At 34.7% G+C, this 22,415-nt stretch overlaps 1 protein-coding gene across 5 annotated transcripts in view; it reads right to left on the bottom strand.

Moving 5' to 3' along the window:
• The window catches only part of LOC140440087 (xylulose kinase-like), an 85,354-nt gene that overhangs the window by 18,030 nt on the left and 44,909 nt on the right, over nucleotides 1-22,415 (bottom strand). For all 5 annotated transcript variants that reach the window (XM_072530356.1, XM_072530357.1, XM_072530358.1 and 2 more), the window contains one exon: nucleotides 3,186-3,422. In XM_072530356.1, coding sequence (XP_072386457.1) covers nucleotides 3,186-3,422 — 237 coding nt within the window. The remainder of the gene's footprint in view (nucleotides 1-3,185; nucleotides 3,423-22,415) is intronic.

Genomic DNA, 22,415 nt, shown 5'->3' with positions numbered 1-22,415 from the left:
AAGAAATTCGGTTGGGCAGAAATAACCAGACATGTGAGTTGCAACGTCGCACAGACTGGGCAGCGTTTGGTAAATTAAATTATGTATTTAAGTCGGACCTACCCATATGACTCAAAAGAAAAATTTTTGACCAATTTATGTCACCTGTACTTACTTATGGAGCGGAAACATTAACACTCACAAAAAAGGTAGTAAATAAGATTCGCGTGGCTATGGAGCGCCAGATGTTGGGTGTCTCTCTGAAAGACAGAATCCCAAACGAAGAACAAAAACAACTCGTTTTATATACGTTGTAGAACAAAAACAACAAACGCCATCAATAAAATGGGGTCACTAAAATGGAATTGGGCACATTATCAGACAACCGATGGACAAAACGTATTGTCGAGGAGTCTACGGAGCAGAGGACGCCTACCAACTAGATGGACTAACGACCTGAAGCGTGTTTGCACACGGATGCAAGCCGCACAAGACAAAGACAGATAGAAAGAGGGAGACCTATGTCCAGCAGTGGACGCATACAGGTTGATCATGATGATAATGATAATGATGATGAATGAATCGTTTTCCTTTTTGTCCTATTCGATTTTCTAATGCAGTATAGAATAAAGAAATACGATTGTTGATCCTGTCATTATCACCTGATTTTTATGCGATGCATAAGAAAGAGATATAAAAATATCCACCCTGATTCCGAGGCTCGTTCTAAGTGCTCGACTAACACCCAATCTGGAGGACCAGGAGTCTTGATTTTGAAGTACCCTCTCCCTAGATGAGCTACATTTACAGCTACAGCTTAAGAACCTTATCTCTCTTCGCAGTACCTATTTTTTCATGGCCAGATATCTGACAGAGGACCCTTCCGATTAAAACTAAATTCGGCTCCACTCAAGTACTATTAAGGTTGCTCCACACCAAGGATATTTATCCACTTCTTGGTTTCGATTCGCCGTGTTTCTCTCTTTTGGTCATTCCACGCCCTCGGTTAACTTGGTCTCCATATGAGAGTATACGGACGGTCTTGGATCTAGACTCTTTAGGCTGCTAGCACTGCGGGAGGATCAAGTCCAGTTTAACCACTTCACAGCTCCAAAAATGGATAGATAAGGCAAAATACATTTGGAGATACGGATGTAATTCATTCTGTTGATTTTTTTAAGAGATAAATAGCCCGTGATTAGTCGCACTACCAAGATGTTGGCTTTTAGTATGGTGTTTGTATCGACATTAAAAATCATGGTTCTTGATGCGATTATCTTTGACCTTTTTGGACTCTTCTATACGATTTTTCATATTGTATTGTATATGCAAACATCACTAGCACAGTCTGTGTTATCTGATATATTTCTTCTTCTTCCTGCTTATAAGCAATTCTGCTTGTTCATTGGTGGATTAATACCTCATTTTTATGGTCTACAAATTCTCTTGGGTTTATTGGACATATTAAAACCTTATTGGTTTATTGGATTCATTGAATTTATTGGAAATATTGGTTTATCAACAACTGAATTGACCAGATTGAATTGATTGGCCACATTCAATTTTACTAATCAGGACATACAGCCACGTATGACTGCAGCTCTCTCTCCAGAAGCCACAACTTCTAATTGGAGGACCCAACAGCTAGAACACACAAGCAGCCCATCGAAGCAATAAGTAACACTTATTAACTGTTAAGCTTTGGCAGGGTTAATTATTGTTTTTTTTTATTCATTTAAATAAATATGTTTGGTTAAAATTTGTCTTATTTGCTATCAACTGAGAACTCAGGTTCGAGCCCCACGTTGGGCGCCAATGTGTAACGATAAGACTACCAAAGAGAATTGAAATACTATTGTAAAAATAATACCTCAATCAACCATGGGAGCTTATCGTCTATACCTTGCCTAGCTCAGTATCTCAAGGGTGAGTTCGGCTTGTCTTAAACTAGGGATTGAACCTGAGTTCTCAGTTGATAGCAAATAAGACAAATTTTAACCCAACATATTTATTTAAATGAATAAAAAAAAAACAATAATTAACCCTGCCAAAGCTTAACAGTTAATAAGTGTTACTTATTGCTTCGATGAGCTGCTTGTGTGTTCTAGCTGTTGGGTCCTCCAATTAGAAGTTGTGGCTTCTGGAGAGAGAGCTGCAGTCACACGTGGCTGTATGTCCTGATTAGTAAAATTGAATGTGGCCAATCAATTCAATCTGGTCAATTCAGTTGTTGATAAACCAATATTTCCAATAAATTCAATGAATCCAATAAACCAATAAGGTTTTGATATGTCCAATAAACCCAAGAGAATTTGTAGACCATAAAAATGAGTCTTATAATAATTTTTGCCTTCTTTTATAAATTTCAAAAAGAGGCAAAAAATAATCCCACTACAGAAAAGTTGTTTTGACAGAAAGTGGGAGACTGAATGAAGTTAGCACAGATGTCATAGGATGTTGCTATAGATATCATGAAACTAGCTTGTCAGTCAACACGGAACAGAATAGTCTGCCGAACAAAAGTGAGAGGGCGAATATTTACTCTATGGGACAGAAAGAGAGAAAAAAAAAATAAAGACAGAGGAAGAAGAGAAAAACAGAGGGCGCCAACTATTTTTATAAATAAAAAATAGTAAAAATTAAACTGAAGATAAAGAAATTAATAAATTAATAAACAAATTAAAATGAAATAATTATTTAAATATAAATTAATAGAGATGTGACGTTTATAACGTTACACTATGTAAGGTTGTTACTCCATCTTTTGAGAGGTCGTCTGATACTTATTCTGCCTGTTAAAGGCACTGTAAGTTACATTTTCTTCTAATGTCTTCACTTCTCTTTCAATCTCTCGTATTTCCTGTAATTCTTCTCGGTACTCTCATCTCTGCCGTTTCCAGTAGCCTTTGCGTTGTGGCTGTGTCGGGTCTTGTTTCTGAGGCATATGTCATTATTGGTCTTACACTGGCTGTAAAAATTCTTGACTTTATCTCAGTGTCAATGTGTCTGTTTCGCCATAGTGTTATTAAGGCATCCTGCCAGTCTATTTGCTTTTTGTACTTACTTAATCTCTCACTTCTTTGTCCAGGTATATTTCTAAATATTAAATATACACTAAAAGTTTAAATAATTTGTGTTAAGTATGTCAATCAGTTCAGTATAGAAATTAGCTGCTAATAAAATCTGATAAAAATTAAAGAACTTACCTGGCCACTTCCTGAGACTGCTGCTATTTTCGAAAAATTAATTCCGGCTACTGTTAGCTTGTCCAGCACTATATCAAGGGCCTTTACCCACATTAGAGTGGGAGAGGTGATGTAGGCATTGTTAATTTTATCTATAATCGCGCCTCCTTGGGTGCGAAATTCTGGTAAGTCAGAGTCATATATTACGATCTGTTCTGCCACAATTTCTAGTTTTTCGTTAATTACAGCAGCTTTCAGCTAAAACAAAAGATAAAAATACTTATTATACATCCAGTTATTATTTTATAGTTAAACTTGTATATAAAATAAAAGTGATATTTATATAAATGGGAAACTTTAAAATTTTGGAGTTACTGAAAATGTGATGAGTACAGACCCAAAGCAGTATGGATTCAAAAAAGACGTGCATATTAGATAAGCATTGTTTTAGCATAGAAGCAGCACAAAAGCATTCTCCTAGAGGTTGGGGCTGGGGACAATTTCAAAATCTTAAATGAAAAGCTCCATTTTTAATGTCAGATTCGGATTCTACGTGAAAAACCATATTCAGTACCATAAAATTCACTTGTGAGAAAGAACTTTTTTGCAATTAGAGCGCCATCTATCGGTCTAATGTCGTATCATTAAAAATAGCCTTTTTAAAAATACTAAAAATGCTTCGTTTTGTGTTCCTAAGCCTATGTCCCGAGAAATTGGACCGTTTGCAGACTGCTGATCTGTATTTGTTCTGACGATTACAGCGCCTTGTGTCGAATATCGAAAAAAAAACAAACAAAACTCGTTTACTTCATCACGTAAAATCCGAGTCTCTTTTCCGTTTAAGATTTTTAAGTTACTACCCGCTCCATCAGAGGGAGTGAGAATGGGAGTCGTGTTTGGTGTCATTCGATAGAGTTTTGAAAAATATGCATTACGTGTTTTTTGGTTTTTCATTTCAAAGTGTATTTCCCGAGATATTAGACCTTTTCCATAATTTTCCTGGGGTATTAAGATTAATAGTTTTGTTAGAATTATAGCGCCATCTATCAACAGTTTGGAAAAATCTCTCGAATAAAAGTTACTTATTTGTTTATAATAAATCCAAATCTGCATTTAGGATGGGAATATTAAATATAATTAAAAAGTGGATCCCAAAAATGTCATGGTTTACAGTAGATACTAAACAAATATGAAAAGAAAAATAAAGCATTACCAAGAGCACTAAAAATGAATTTTTACGAACAATAGTAACAAATATAGCGTTTCATAAAACAGTAAAGAAGCTAAATGAAGGAATTAGTGGTATAAAATCTCGAGAAAAACGGAGCCCTCAGAAAATTGGATGTTATTTTTTAGTGATGAAATGTTGGAGAGGATTGTCCAAAACCAAAAAAATACATCGAGGTGAAAAAGTACGGCAAAAGATATCGAACTTCCATGCCAACTGAAAGGTTTTCGTGGAAAGTATAGCTTTAGGACTTACATTTCAAAATAAAAAGCACATTTCACCTCCTTTATTGAATAACAGGAGACCTGACAATACGAGTATTTTTGCATTCAGAGAAAACGCTACTCTTGCTGTCTTCTAACACGGAAATGTGTTACTTTTATCGACCATGCATTTTACTGGCGGTATTGATAAGCCCTCTCAAAACCCAGAAATCATTGTAGACTATAATAGAACAAAGGGAGTAGTAGATGTGGTCGATAAATTTTGTGAAAGTTAGAATTGTGCCAGACCTACTTTTCGGTGGCCCATGGTTATTTGTTACTCCGCAATAAATATACTGGAATTTTCCCATTAATTTTACGTTTTTTTTCTTCCTGTAGTGACCCTGTATTTGTTATCAATGATCCCATATACAAATATGAGCTAACAACCTCAAACCGGTCAATCGTGGTTATGTGTGGATAATTGTTATGTAATGAATGTATGAAATTAAGTGTTGTGGTACGCCAACTTTTTTTAGTATCTGCCATAAGTGTTGCCATTTGACCCTGACGAACGCTTTGCGATAATCTATAAAACAAATGTATAGTGGGATTGTGGAATTTTGAATTCCCTAGATTTTCCCAGTTGGCTCTTAATGTATTTCTCTTTGTAGGAACGTTTTCAGTCTCTCATTGATTATATGTAGCATTATTTTGCTAGCATGTGAGATAAGAGAGATGGTTTTATAATTCTCGCTTTTATGGAAGCTGCCTTTTTTATATATTATCGTCATTGTAGATTTTGTCCAGTCGTTAGGCCATTGCTTGGAATGCCATATTTTATTACAGAGCAAATGAAGCAGTTTTATTCCGGTTTCTTCTGTAGCTTTGAGCATTTTTGCTGTTATCATATCTGGACCTGGTGTTTTGTTATAGTTAAGTTTACTGATCGCCTTCTTCTTCTGCTAGTGCCTATCCTCTATGGATGTTGGCTACCACAATGGCCCATCGTATTTTATTAGCAGCTGTTCGAAATAGGTCTGTGGTGGTCATACCTGTACACTGTCTCAAATTATTAAGCCAGGATATTCGGCGGCGTCCTGGTCCTCTATTTCCTTCTATTTTCCCTTCTAATATCAATAGTAGGATTCTGTATTTATTTTCATTTCTCACTATATGTCCGAAGTATGCTAACTTTCTTTCTTTAATGGATTTCAAGACTTCAGGTTCTTTTTGTAAACGTTGCATTACTGCGTCGTTAGTTATATGATGTACATATGATATTCTGAGCATGCGACGATAGCACCACATCTTGAAAGACTGCAACCGTCTGCAAGACGCATCAGTGAGTATCCATGCCTCTGCTCCATACATAAGAACAGAAAACACATAACAATTAAGGATTTTGAGTCGGAGATGTAAGTTTAAGGTGAAATTGCAGAGAACTTTCTTCATCTGTTGGAAGGCACTCCTTTCTTTTTCGATTCTACATTTAATCTCGTATGAGTGATCCCAGCTGTCTGTGATGTTGTATGCTGAGTATGTTATTTTTTCTGTTCCATTCAATACCTCATTGTCTGCCATAAACTTTGCATCTGTATCTTGGTTTTTGCTTATGATCATAATTTACGTCTTCTTATTATTAAGTTTCATTCCATATTTTCTACCGATGTTAACTACTTGATCTATCAATCTTTGTAATCCTTCAGCACTATCCGCAACAAGGACAGTGTCGTCTGCATGATTGCCAGCCTTATTTTATTCTATGTATGAAAGGTGTGTTAGGAGTATGTTAGATTATTCTTCGATTTCTTTGTAGGTTTGTTGAACAAGTTCCTGCCGTTGATCATCTTTATATAGATCTCGGCAATATAATCTCCATGTCTCTGCTATATCTTCTCCGTTGGTTCTGAGGGTTCATGTGTGGTCTTCAACTGCCCAAGTTCTGGCTTTAAAGTCTCTTGTTATGTATCGTACTTTTCTAAATAGATCTCTTGACTGATTGGTTTGATTGTGGCTCTCAATTTTTTTGCATATATTGTGATACCTACTATTGTTATTTATCGGCCTTGCATTTTCGTTTAATTTCTTTGTTGAGGTCTCTTAAACTAGCTTTTTCCCTTTCACTATATACATCACTTTGACAAAGATTTCTTCTATTGTCAATTATTTTAAATGTTTTATCTGTTATCTGTGTTTTTGTTTCACTAGATTATTTACCTCTGGGCGATTAATTGGTAATGTTGGTAACGCATACGACTCAGTCAACAGACAAAAACTTCTACAGGCTATGGTGGAATTTCAAATGCCGCTTCATCTTGTTCAACCAACGGAACTTACACTCACAGGCGTAGAGAGTGTAGTCAGAATCCAAAACGACTTTTCAAGACCCTTCCATTGTAAAAATGGACTGAGACAGGGAGATGGACTGTCTTGTCTCTTATTTAACCTTGCACTAGAAAAAGTAATGCGAGAGTGCCTTATTAATACGAATGGCACCATCTTTAATAAATCTGTACAAGTGGTCGGATATGCAGATGACATAGACATTATTCCTAGGTCCACAGAATCTCTGATCGAAGCATTTCGATCGCTAAGGGCGTCTGCACTGAGAATGGGATTAAAAATAAACGCACAGAAAACCAAGTATATGTATTGTACTAGATCAGGCAACTAGATACCTAGACTATTAATTGATGATCTGGAACTGGAAGGTGTGGACACCTTCGTCTACCTGGGCTCGCTGCTAACCAAAGACAACAATGTCAGCGAAGAAATTAAAAGGAGAATAGTGCTTGCCAATAAGTGCTGTTATGGCTTGAGGAAACAGATGGCCCTAAAACTACCCAGAAAATTAAATTTACCCTATATAAAACACTAATAAGGCCAGTGTTAACATACGGGTCAGAAACTTGGTCACTTACACAGAACGACCAAGAATTGCTTAAACGTTTCGAGAGAAAAATTCTAAGGAAAATATATGGAGGAGACCAAGAATAGGGTTTGTGGCGTAGGCGCTACAACTTTGAGTTATATAGAAGTTTTGGGGAACCTGACTTGGTAAAATGTATTAAATTAGTACGCCTTTGATGGATAGGACATGTAATTAGACGAGATGAAGATGCAACGATCAGAAAAATTTTTGACCGAAGAGGACCAGTGGAAAGACGAGCCAGAGGAAGACCAAAACTTAGGTATCAAGATAACATAGAGGATGATCTAAAATCCATCGGAGTTAAAGCATGGAGAAGAGTTGCCAGAGACAGGGGCGAATGGAAGATTGTTCTGAAGAAGGCTTTGGCTCATAACGAGCTGTAATGCCACTGATGATGATGATTGCTATAATTTGAATTAATCCTGAATTAGTTGTATAAACGGGTTAATCTATTATGTATTAAAGTACAATGTATTTTATTCCTATTCTCCGTTCATAAATTGTTGAGAGCACGAAATGTGCCTCAAACTCATAACACGGTCGTAAACCATAGGCGTTCCTGAGGTGTTTATTCATTAAATAATAATATAATATTTTTTAATACTGTTATATATATAATATTAATAATATTTTAATACTAATATATTTAGCAAAAAAACAATTAAAACTTTTACGGCTAATGTTATGTAATTATATTATATTAATAAAAATAAGAATTTAACCATTAACAATTTTGTAAATAAGAATACCTTATCTCTTTGGATATTTCAATACTAATCTTCGCGTTTAATCATTTTACTAGAAAACCTGGAATTCATATCCGAAGGTACTATTCGTTGCAAGATAATTAGGATGGAATTCCCCAGATTTTTAATAACATAATGGGTATGCTTTGGCCACGTGCCTCGTTTGTTCAGTTTATATTCGAAACTTAACTTAAAAGGGTGAAGTTATTACGAACGAAAACAATTTTTTTGTTTAGTACGTTTTTGATCGCATGTAATTTACGGCTCGTCGGTGAGTCCGCGTCTACGGCAGTAATTAGCGTCTCGAATATTTCTTTTGCGAATTATATGCAGTGCGTGAGTGATTTTTTATTCCATATACCTACGAACATATACGTACCTTTCGCTCGTGCTCGCAACATAGTCGAAAGTTGTGCCAACATGACTGGCGTAGGAGAGTCAACTATATATAGGTTCCTATCAGAAAGAAAAAAACACGGTATAGCTAACCCAAATACAAACGAACACTTAAAGAGAGGGAAAAAGCCTATTGAAATTGATGAATTTGCCAAAAATGGTATTCGAAGGAAAATTCATGGATTTTTTTTCAAAAAAGAAATACCAAACCTAAACAAAATTTTACAAGAAGTTAGAGACGACCCGGATTTGCCTCATATCGGACGAACTAAATTGTGGCAAGTTTTAAAAGAATTAAATTTCCGGTGGGAGAAATCAGACCGAAAATCACTTTTGATTGACCGGGAGGAGATAATATGTTGGAGAAGAAATTATCTAAGATCCATACGAAAATTCCGGGCTGAAGGAAGGCCCATCTTCTACCAGGATGAAACGTGGGTAAACTCAGGTCATACTCTAAAAAAAATTTGGTCAGATAAAAATATATTAAGCTCCAGGCAAGCCTTTATGGAAGGTTGGTCTACTGGTATCTCCCCACCTTCTGGTAAAGGCAGTAGATTAATAATTTCTCACATTGGCAGTGAAAAAGGATTTGTTAAGCATGGTTTGTTGGAATTTCAGTCCAAAAGCACAAAAGACTATCACGAGGAGATGACAGCTGATGTTTTCGAAGAGTATTTTGAGCAGATGATTGAACACATGCCACCAAATTCAATTATAGTATTAGATAATGCACCTTATCATTCACGACTAGTAGAAAGACTTCCAACGACTGCGTGGAAGAAACAGGATATTCTTGACTGGCTGCGGAATAAGTATCTGCCTTACGAAGATGGAATGGTAAAAGCAGAACTTCTAAAAATTGCCCGGCAACACAAATCTAAGTTCAAGGAATACGTAGTTGACAAAATGGCGGAAAGGCGAAACATTACAGTCCTTAGACTTCCACCCTACCACTGCGAAATAAATCCAATTGAACTCATTTGGGCACAAATATAAAGTTATGTGGCTAGAAAAAATACGTTATATAAAATACAAGCTGTACGTGAATTGTTATACGAGTCTTTACAACATATTACAGAACAAAACTGGAAAGATGCAGTAAGGCATGTAATAGAAAAAGAACAAAAAATGTGGGATCTTGATAACATAATTGATGCGACCGTAGAGACACAACCGCTAATTATTAACCCTCAAGATGACTCGGATTCCGAAGTTGATCCTATTTATTTTGAATTTGAATAGTTTTCTAATCGTAATTATATAAGGTAAGTAATAATAGTTGTAATCGTAAGGTATTAAAGGGAAAAGGCGCAAAATGTTGCCTGTCAAAATGTTCAATATGTTTTAAATGTAGCCATTTTTTTTCAAATCCTGAGAAAACTAAAAAGCATTTTTGAAAAATTTAAAGGCAGAATGAAATATTTTTTAGAATAAATAAAAAGTTTCTTTTGCATGCAATATTTTCAATTAAAAATTATACTATATTTTCTCTTTTATTTTTACCCCTGTTACATAACATATTAAAATAAACATTGTAGAAGTTTTCAGGGACTTTCTGCCCTGAGTAATAATGTAATCTTTCATTCTGCGTTTAAATTTTTCAAAAATATTTATTAGTTTTCTCCGGATTCGAAAATAATGGATACATTTAAAACACATTGGAAATTTTGCCAGGCGACATTTGGCGCCTTTTTCCTTAATTAAATAAATGTATCTTTTACAAATGGCAAGAAACTTTTTATTTTTGAATAAAATAAATAAGTTTTATTAAAAAATACAATTTACTTAAGTACAATTTAAAAAATATATTTATTTAGTTCAAATAAATGTTTCAATCATATACTCTACGACACTGGTCGTTCATCTCTAACCATTCAAAATACCCCCGTAATAGGATTATAAGGTATTGTATTCCTTCAGATATAAGGTGGGTTAGTCGAAAACGTCTTAAACCGTCAGTTTTAGGTTGGTTTTTACTATTATATCGTATTACCTATCCTCTCTGTATTTCAGTTTTCTAATTAGGGTTAAACTTGTAGTGAGCTATCAACAAATTGTGAACCGACTGTAGTAAGAGTTTGCGTTGGTACTAAATTTTAACAGAAAATGTTGATCAATGAGATCAACGCTGACGTTACTACGATGTTGAATTCGACCACGTTAGTTACGGAGAGTTAAATAGCCACAACTCAGACTACAACTATTTCACATTCTTTACAGTTTGTTATTTGTTTATCTTATTTCTATAAAGAATGTAACAACATTAGTAGAAAATAAGTTAAGTTGCGTAATACTTATCTAAAAAAAAGTGTTTAATTTTAGAACTGATAAGTTCTGGTTAAGCCATTGCCGTTGCAAGATCTTATCTGTTATTGTATTAAATTTAAACAAGATTTATTTTTACGTGAAGTCCTACAGTTAATAATCAGAATTATGTTTGCACTTGTAACTAGAAAAGCTAAATAAAAAGTGTAAATAAATTTAACCACTTGATAAAAGCAAAGTATTTTGGTCTCTGACTGAACTGTTAATTAAACGATTATAGATGTAAAATATAAGAAACTCTAATATATATATATATATATATCTATAAAAATTTGCTAACCGAAGACCGCCCCGAATTCAAAGAATCAGAAATAGACGGAATAGAAATCTACACACATGACGAAATCGAATTAAGCCTAGCTGAGGTAAAAAGAACGATCAAAACTTTAAAGAACAAAAAAGCAGAAGGTCCCGGCGGAATACCAAATGAATTGATAAAAAACGGATCGGAAAAGTTATTCCGTATGATACATAAAATGTTTGAGAGAGCACTGAATGGAGAAGACTTACCGGCAGAATGGACCCAAGCATATATGACATCAATATACAAGAAAGGAAATAGAAAAAACTGCGAAAACTATCGGGGCATCAGCATTATATCGTCTATAGGCAGACTGTATGGAAAGACCATAAAGGAAAAATTAGAAATATATATACAAGATAAAATCGGAGAAGACCAGGCAGGTTTCACAGCGGGGAAAGCATGCTTAGATCACATTTACACGGTCGAACAACTAATAGAAAAAAGAATGGCCAAAAATAGATCCGTCCATCTGGCTTTTGTTGATCTTAAGAAGGCATATGACTCAATACCTAGAACCAAGCTATGGGAAGCAATGGAAGACATCGAAGTTCCACGAAGATTAATAAACGCGGTAAAAGCACTCTACAAGAATAACGAAGTAGCTATCAAAACGGGCAATAGAATATGCAGGCCATTTAAGACGACAAAGGGACTACTACAGGGTTGCTCCACATCCCCCACCCTGTTCAAAATATTCCTGGAAAAAACCCTGAAACCATGGAAAAGAAAGTGCGAAGGAATGGGTATACCAGTAAGGAACGAATATCTATATACGCTAAGTTTTGCCGACGACCAAATAGTGATCGCACAAGACGAGGATGACCTCAGTTTTATGATGAGAAAACTGGAGCAGGAATATACAAAGAATGGGATGGAAATAAACCTAAAGAAAACTGAATACCTAACAACGGAGAATACAGAAATAAAACAGCTGGAAATAGACGAAGGTAAACAAATCAAAGGAACAGACAAGTATAAGTATTTAGGTTTCATAATATCAAACAAAGGAACAACGGAGGAAGAGATAAAAAATAGACTAGGACAAACAAGAGACTGCATACGAAAATTGAACCCGGTACTATGGGATAAGAACATCAGCATGAAAACAAAGAAAAAAATATATAATACCATGACAAGAAGTATCCTCACTTATGGGTGTGAAAATTGGACAATAAATAAGAAAACCAAAAACAAAATAAGAGCAACAGAGATGGAATTCCTAAGGAGAAGCTGCAGAGTAACAAGAAGAGACAGAATAAATAACATGGAGATTAAGAGGAGAATGGGAATGAACTCCGACATAATAGACTACATCGAACAGAAGAGATTAACATGGTACGGACATGTCAGAAGAGCAGACCAAAATCGGTGGATAAATAGAATAACAGAGTGGAGCCCGATAGGAAGAAGAAAGAGAGGCAGACCCCGAAGATCTTTCAGAGACGAGGTGGACGAAGCAATGAGTAGAAGAAACCTACAGGAAGGGGACTGGCTAAACAGGAAAAATTGGAGAAAACGGTTGAGTGAAGGAATACAGTGAAAACTGTGGAAATCCTTGTATATATATAATAATAAATTCGTTAAAAGTTTAATCAAACAATGATTAATCAGAATCAAACTTGTTTATATTCTTGTATTAAGGTAAAGAGTGAATGATATGTATTCAATATAAGTCAGAAATATTGAAAACTAAGCTCTTACATCATACTGTTATACGTTCAATGTTGGCTATCTTCATGTTTATAAGTTCTTGGAATATTTCTATATTAGTTGCTTCGAGAAATAGTTCTTCAGCTATCATATCGCACCATTGTCTAATACTGCATTTCCAAGATAACTTTTTACGCCCTATCCATATTTTATCTCCCATTTTTCCCTGTAGGATGAGATGAAGTAAATGGTATTTGGATTCTCTAATTATGTGTTCAAAATACTCCGTTTTTCTTCTTTTTATGATATTTAGCAGCTGACGTTCAGTGTTCATCATTCTGAGAGTGTGCCAGAGCCGCGATAATGTTAGAATTCGACGGTAACACGACATTTCAAACCATTCAAAACCATTTTACGGAGATTTAATGATATATTTCTATTACACAGAACTGGTTCCCATGTCATAAATTCCTTACGTGATATTTCAAACCATGTTATTATCTTCTCATCAGAATTTGTGTTTAACCAGATGCCTAGATATTTAAAATGACTGACACTTCTACATTTTCTATCCAAAGCCATTGAGCTATATTTATTTTGCCAGCTGTCACATTCTGTAAGAATTGCTGTATCATCAGCATATCTGAGAGTATTAATTGTTTCTCCATTGAAAGGTATGAAGAACAGCAAATCACCTGGAGAAGATGGCATTGTAAGTGAAATGCTAAAATTAGGAGGCGAATGCGTCATAAATGCTTTAAAAACACTTTATAATGCCTGCCTCTTTGAAGGAGTTACACCAGAAAAATGGAATAGTGCCATTATGATAATCTTCTTCTTCTTCTTCCAATGGCGCTACAACCCTTTGTGAGTCTTGGCCTGCTTAACAATGTTCTTCCATTCTGCCCTGTCGGATACTTTCCTTCGCCACTGCCTGATGTTCATGGTTTTAAGATCCCTCTCTACGTCGTCTATCCATCTTTTACGGGGCCTTCCTCTTGTTATGTTTCCTTGGGGCTTCCATCTCTGGACTACTTTTACGGCTCGATTATCTGGCATTCTTTCTAGGTGAACAAGCCAGTTTAGTCTTTGTGATTTTACAAATCTGACAATATCTGCGCTCTGCATTAGTTCATCCAGCTCGTGGTTCATTTTAATTCTCCACGAACTATCGCTGCATTGGGTTGGTCCAAATATCTTCCTTAGTATTTTGCACTCAAATATTCTCAGTTGATTTTCATCTGTAGTTGAGAGGGTCCACGTTTCACATCCATATGTGGCCACTGGTCTAATTACTGTTTTGTAGATTCTCAGCTTAGACTCACGATTCAGTAACTTACTTTTCATTAAGTCTTTGTATGCATAAAAACACTTACCGCTAAGAATCCGTGCTTGTATTTCTTGACTGATGTTATTGTTGTCATTTATTATTGAGCCTAGGTAGGGAAAAGTGGAGGCATATTTGTAGGTATGGTTGTCTACCTTCAGATTCTCATGTTCATTCGATTTTGTGCACTCCATATATTTTGTTTTGCTTTCATTTATATATAGACCAAACGTAGCAGCTTCTCGTTTCAGTTCTATGACTTTTTCGCTCAATACCCTTTTGTTGCGGCTTATTATGGCAACATCATCCGCATATGCGCATATTTGCATAGATCTTGTATTAATACAGCCGTTTACATCCAGTTTTCTAACAACAGCTTCTAAAGTTAGATTAAAAAGTGTTGTTGATAAGGCATCCCCTTGTCTAACTCCATTTTCAATATCAAAGGCCTGCGTCATATCTCCATCTATTCTCACCATAGCTTTGGAACCCTCCAGAGTCATTCGTATAAGTTTAACCAACTAATTGGGTATCCCTAACATAAATAGTTGCTTTAACATCTTTTGTCGATCTACTCCATCAAACGCCTGTTTGAAATCGATATACAAGTTGTAAATAGGTATGTTATATTCAACACATTTTTCATGTATACCTCTTAACATATGTATTTGGTCTATAGTTGACCTCTTTGGTCTGAAGCCACATTGGTATTCACCAATAATCTCCTCCGAAAACGATTCCAGGCGGCTATATATAATTCCTGATAATATCTTGTATATGACATTTAAAACTGTTATGCCCCTATAATTTTTGCAGAGTAGTTTGTGGATACGCCTCCATAGCGCATGTCCACCATTCTTTATCAGTTCTGCAGTTATTCCATCTGTGCCAGGTGCTTTGTTATTTTTTAGATGTTTTATGACGTTTATCGTTTCTTCCAATGTTGGTTGCTCAACTAGTTGTTCTGCTGTGTGGTGAATTATCTCTTCATCTTCGTTTTGTTCTTTTTCTGGGTTTAACAGCTCTTGAAAATGCTCCTTCCACCTTTCCATTATTTCCTCTTTCTCGCTGATAATTGCCCCATTTTTGTCCTTGCAAACTGTTGATCTTGTTATGTATCCTTGGGTGCATTGCTTGATTTCCTTGTAAAATTTTCTAGCCTCTCTTCTGTTATTATAATCTGTAATTTGTTGTATTTTTCTATTCAACATTTCTCTCTTTTTCCTTCTGCATATTTTCTTTGCATCTTTTCTGAGTTCTTCATATGCCTTTCTATTCGATCGGGAATCCCTTTGTAGACATTTCTGTCTAGCTATATTTTTGCTATTTATTACTTGTTGGCAATCTTGGTCAAACCATTCCTCGTTTCTTTGGCTTGAGGTTTCACCTAATGTTTCCTTTGCCATATTTGTAATTGTCGTTTTGATGATATTCCATTCTTCTTCAATGTTGTTTTGTTCTCCTCTTTCATTTAATATTACTTTTATTTTCTGCTGGTACTCATTCTTCTTTTTAGGATTTTTAAACATATATGTATTCCATTTTCTTTGTTTGGCGCCTTTCTCTTTTCTTACCATTGATATTCTTTGTTTTATCTTCGATATAACCAAGAAATGGTCTGAATCGCAATTTGCGCCTCTATATGTTCTAACATCTGTTACGGAGGTTGCCCACCACTTAGATATTAATATGTGATCAATTTGATTAAATTTATTAGTACCAGGTATCATCCAGGTTCCTTTATGAATATTTTTATGGGGAAAACACGTACTAACAACTCTTAGTTTGTTTGCCATTGCCAACTGTGCCACTCTCATACCGTTGTTGCTGGTAATATCATGAAAACTATGCTTACCAAAGGATTCTGGATATATTTTCTCTTTTCCCAGCTTCGCGTTCATATCACCCAGAACTATAACTGCATCTCTCTTCTGTGCGTTTTCACATTCTACTTGTAGTTGGTCATAGAATTGGTCGGTTACTAGTTCATCTGCTGCTTCGGTTGGGGCATGGATATTAATAATTGTAACATTATGAAATTTTCCCCTTAGACGTATTTTGCATATTCTTTCATTAACTGGAGTAAAACCCAATACTGACCTGCGGCATTTATGGTTTACCATAAAACCCACTCCAAAGTCTCCTTGTCTTTCTGCTCCACAGTAGTACATACTGTATTCTTTTTTATTTATGCAACCATGCCCTTTAAATCTGATTTCTTGGAGAGCTGCTATGTCTACTTCGTACTTCAATAGTTCCTGTGCAACACTTTGCATTTTGCCTGCCTGCAGCATGGTTTGGACATTCCAGGTTCCCAGTCGCAAATCCATCATTAAGTCCTTATTCCGTAGCTTTGGTCGTTGTCCGTTGGTCCGTCCGGTTAGTTCATTGTTCGTAGCATTCGTAATAGCTGAGTTTAAGGTGAACAGGTTATCGGCCTATTGCACCCGAGTCCAGTGCCAGGGCTGCTGGCTATAGCTTCTGAACAAGCTATGCTTTCTCCCTTCCTCGTCCGCCCTGACCCTACCTTCCATTGGGGTTGGTTACCCAATCTCCAATAGGGTTGCTCAGGTTTACCGGAGTTCACCCGTGTGATCAAGATCACACTTCTTGGAGGTGAGGATAGGAATTGAGTAGGAGAGGCTAGAGATGTGAGTATAGAGATAGAGTATTAAGATAATATTGCACAAAAAAGGAGATGTAACAGAAATTGGAAACTACAGACCTATCAGCTTGTTATCTCATTTATATAAGCTCTTTATGAGAATAATTACTAACAGACTGGAACCTAAGCTGCATTTAGGAGTGGTTTTGGGACGAATGACCACCTACAAGTAATAAAATCCTTAATAGAGAAAGTTACAAAAAGCCATTGATATTAATATTTATAGACTTTGAAAAAGTGTTTAACTCAGTTCAGCATAGCTCCATATTAAGAGCTCTTACAGAGTGCAGTATTGATCATAGGTACACAACTCTTCTTCGGAATATATATAATACTGCAACAGCTGCAGTTAGAATGTATTAGGGCAACACAAATACATTTCCCTTCGAGAGGGGTATTAGGCAAGGAGATACCATCTCTCCTAAGCTATTCACCGCTTTGTTGCAGAGTGCTATGAGACACAATAATTGGGAGAATATTGGAGTCAACATAAATGGAGAATTTCTGAACAACTTGACTTGACTTGACTTAAAATTAATTTCTCCAAAACACAACATATGACCAACCTAGTACTGGCGAAAAACATCTCAACTAACGGCACGTAAATTGAACAGGTGTATAGCTATAAATATCTGGGCCACGAGATTAAATTAAGAAGAAATAATCAAACAACGGAGCTAAACAGGAGAATAGGACTGGCATGGGCGGCTTACGGAAAACTGAGAGAAGTCTTTAGATCAGATATTCCCATGTGCTTGAAAAGGAAGGTCTTTGATCAATGTGTACTCCGAGTTCTAACGTATGTAGCAGAAACATTGACCCTTACCAGAAAAGTAATCAATAAAATACAAGTGGCACAGAGAGCGATGAAGAGGTCAATGCTGAATATATCCCTCAGAGACAGAGTATCAAATACAATAATTAGGAGAAAAACTGGTGTTACTGACTAGGATTACAACATTGAAATGGAACTGGGCGGGGCATGTTGCCAGATTAAAAGATGGAAGGTGGACGAAGAAAATTCTGGAATGGAAACCTAGACACGATGCTTATCGTAATCGAGGACGTCCTCTAACAAGTTGGTCAGATGACATCAAGCGCATTCAGCAAAACTGTATTCAGGGTGCTCAACATAGAATGCATTGGAATTATTTACGGGAGGCATATGTCCAGCAGTGGACTCAAAACGGCTGATGATGATAATTGTTTCTCCAGCAATTTCTATTCCTTTTGATCTGCCATCCAAGGTATCTTTAAATGTTTCCTCGGAATATAAATTAAAAAGTTTTGGTTATATTAAAAAAGGTTATAATCTAGATATTTTAGTAGACTTAAGTCATAGTTATTCAATCCTGTTTCTTCCATGCATTTAAAAAGTAGGTCATGTTGAACTCGATCAAATGCCCTTTCGTAGTCATTAAAAATTTATAGAGGTTCTTGAAAATATACAACTTTTTTGTAGAACGCGCATTTTAATTCCTAAGCTATTTCTAAAGCTAAATTGTTCACCACCAATTTGGCTTTATACGGAATACGCGGTTTTAAACTATTTGGAAAAGGATTTTAAGTGCGTGATTTATCAGACTAATAGTAATAAGTCTAAATTTGCCGCGTTTCGAGGGTTTACCCTTCTTTGGTAAAGTTATGAAGAGCGACTTAAGCCAATCCTCTGGTATTTTGCCTTCATTTTATTAACGAAGTTGGAAATCTCTCCTCGTCCACAAATTTTAACATTTTGGCAGGAATTTGGTCTGGTCCAGACGCCTTGCTATTTTGCTTGTTTTATTGCTCTTTTGACCCCTAATTCCAATATACTAGGGCCTTTATATATCTCGTTATTACAGACAGTATGTGACAAGTTTATTCGGCTGTCATCTTGGAAAAGACCAGTGACATATTTTTCATATTCTCCAAATACTTCCCTTTTTCAGTTGTCTACCTCCTATCGGACAAATCCTCAGGTGGTAGATAATGATACGCCCTTCATTATAATTAAGCAGTAATTAATATTTTATCAATTTCTTCAACCAATTACACTCATTCACCATTACACTATCTGGTACAAACAAACAAAAATCATAAATAATATTAGCTATAGTGTATTTTTATGTATGAGAGAGTAATAAAACAATAAATTATGTATGCAAATCCCTAAACTGTTGATACGGGTGACTCAATGAAAAACAGATATTTGTCAACAAGTTTACAGAAGTATATAGGAAAACAATTTTAAATTGAGTATGACCACCAGGTATAAAGGTTGGAGCAGAATAGAATACAATAGTTGTGAAAGTTACTAATCCCTAAATAAGGTTGCCAGTGTCGGAGTGATGGAGGTTAACAGGTACTAATGAATTTGCAAGAAATGTAAGATGTTTATTTTATTGGTTATATATAACCAATAAAAGTTTAATAAGTACCTACCTATTTGCAAAATAAAGTTTAATTCTTTAGATAAAATAAAACGTTTTATTTTATCTATTTGCAAAATAAAGTTTAATTCTTTGCCTATTTGCAAAATAAAGTTTAATTCTTTAGATAAAATAAAACGTTTTATTTTATATATTTGTAAAATAAAGTTTAATTCTTTGCCTATTTGCAAAATAAAGTTTAATTCTTTAGATAAAATAAAACGTTTTATTTTATCTGAAATGAGTGCATTCCACGAAGTAAGGGTTTCAACAATCAAACATTTAATTCTTTAATTCCAGGAATCTACGACAGTAATTGACTAGATAATTACCTTCTAAACTTATTCCACAGAAAATGTGATAGTGGGTTTTTCCATTTTGTATATAGGAAGGTCCAAGTGGCGTATTCAAAATTCTTAACAGTTCACTAAAAGTAGGTACTTCAGTTGCAAGGTGCAGTTTATTGTGTATACTAGTGTTATGGAAAATTTGGAACTCTAACAGTTAATGAAAAAACATTAATATTTAATTGTTTTAAATCATTTACAGACAAACGTTTATATGAAAGTGTTGATGAGACCGTTGAGTTAGTTAGCAGTACACTTGGTGTTGGGAAATCTACGATTTACAGAGTTATTAAAGAAGAGAAATGTGGTAGTTTTCAAATGCCACGTAATGCTCCAGGGAAACCAAAATTTCAAATAGAATATCATTTTAAAGAAGGACTTCGACGGAAAGTGCATGAATTCTTCTTTAGACAAGAATTTCCAACATTGGATAAAGTTCTTGTCTCAGTTCGAGATGATAAGGATTACCCAGAAATGAGTCGAAGTACGTTATGGAAACTTTTAAAAGAAATAGGCTTCCGCTGGAAAAAGAATCCCAGAAAGTCTATTTTATTAGAAAGAAGCGATATTGTTTTATGGAGAAGACATTTTCTAAGAACCATAAAGGAAATGAGAAACCAAAAAAGAAAAATATTTTATCTTGATGAAACATGGATCAACGAGGGTCATACACCAAATAAATTTTGGCAGGATGAAACTGTTACAAGTCAAAGGCAAGCTTTTGTAAATAACTTATCTACTGGTTTAAACCCACCATCAGGAAAGGGACGCAGGCTGATAATAGTACACATTGGCAGTTCAGACGGTTTTGTTGAAGGTGGTTTATTAACTTTTGAATCAACTCGTACCGGTGACTACCATGAAGACATGAACGCTGATGTCTTTCAAGAATGGTTCGAACAAATGATAGATCTTCTTCCTAAGAACTGTGTAATAGTAATGGATAATGCAAGTTATCACTCCAGACTTATAGAAGGACTGCCCACAACCAAGTGGTTAAAAAAAGACTTGCAGAATTGGCTGAGTTAAAAAAATATTACGTACCATCCCGGATCTATAAGAAAGGAACTTTATTCGTTGTGTGCCCTTCATAAAGAAAAATTTAAAAAATACGAAATTGATGAAATTGCCAAAAATCGTGGAATGACAGTACTTAGATCCCCACCATATCATTGTGAATTAAACCCGATTGAACTGGTATGGGCACAGATAAAGAGTGAAGTTTCAAGAAAAAATACCACTTTTAAAATTCATGATGTTAAACAGTTGTTTTTGGAGGCCGTAAATAATGTAAAACCTGAAAACTGGGAAAACGCAGTAAATCACACTTTTAAAGAAGAGGAAAAAATGTGGAAGCTGGACAATATTACTGATAAAATGATCGAGCCAGTTATTATAAATCTTGGTTCTGAAAGTTCATCTTCTGAATCTGATTTGGATTTGTAACAAGTAGCTGTAAGTTTTATATTAATATTTTTATTCATATATTTAACATACCTTAGACGGTTTTAAAAACTCTTTTTCTCTTTTGTAATTTTTAAAAATTAAAAAAAATGTGAATTTTTTAAAACCCTTTTTAATGTAGGCCAGTCAGTTCTAATATAGTGTGTGATAAAAGAGGTTACTTTTGTTTACATACACATAACACTTTATAACACTGAAATAATTCATTTATTTTTTACAATTATTCAAAGTAATTTTTCAATTAATCTTGAGCACGCCCATGGAGTGGTCGGAGCTACCAGTTAAAATTATGCTAATTACTCTCTCGTTCATAAAAATAAACTATAATAATAAATCCTACCTTTAAAAATTGCTGTCACTTAGTTTTTACTTTTTTCTTAGTGATAAATTTGTCGCTACAATAACACGAGCGAAGTTAAGCATAGACTAACGCTTTCAGATGTCAGTTATTGACGGGAAACTTTATAACTTTTGTAGGGAAACTAATGACCTCTCTATAGGAATAGAAATAATACAAATCTATATTTTAAAAATAAAGTTATTTCTCCGTAAACTAATTTTCGAAACCAAATATAGATTTTTGCTTTAATCTGTGCCTTCTAAGAATTGCAAAGCAAAACAGACGTTGGTAAAGATGTTATTTCTGTTTTACCACTTTTTGGCAGACTACTAGTGGTGACCTGCGTACCGTTGAAATCACCCTATATTGTTTTATTATTTATATCATTTTAGTGCTAAATAACTTCATTTTACAGAATTAAAATATAATTAAACCGCTATAATCATCTTAGTAAGGTTTAATGTACCAATTAAATTTTTATGAGCGCATAAATGTCTTATTATAAAATTACTTTATAATTTAAGTAAACAAAACATTACCAACATATGTCTATAATAGCACTACAAACATATGTCTGTAATAGCACTACACTTTAGATGCAATAGAAAGTTAATAGTGTCAGAAATTAAAAAATTACAGTCATATTTTATTTGTTTGTAACAATTGTGAATTAAGTATAATTTTATAGTGGTATAGGTAAATATCATTATGCAGATAATGTTTTAATCTAGTTAATAATTATTAATAATTATTATTAAATAGTGACTTAACACGGAAAGGATGTGTATATTATACATTAGTGAATAAAAAAACGAAATAGATAAAATTAAATTAATATTAACTGCAAATATATTACAGTTTACAGTTAATATTTATTTCAATTTTTTCTGAAAAAGTTGTCTGTTGA

The sequence above is a fragment of the Diabrotica undecimpunctata genome, chromosome 4 (genome assembly GCF_040954645.1).
Source record: "Diabrotica undecimpunctata isolate CICGRU chromosome 4, icDiaUnde3, whole genome shotgun sequence".
Lineage (NCBI taxonomy): Eukaryota > Metazoa > Arthropoda > Insecta > Coleoptera > Chrysomelidae > Diabrotica > Diabrotica undecimpunctata.
This window is presented reverse-complemented; position numbering and strand designations above follow the sequence as displayed.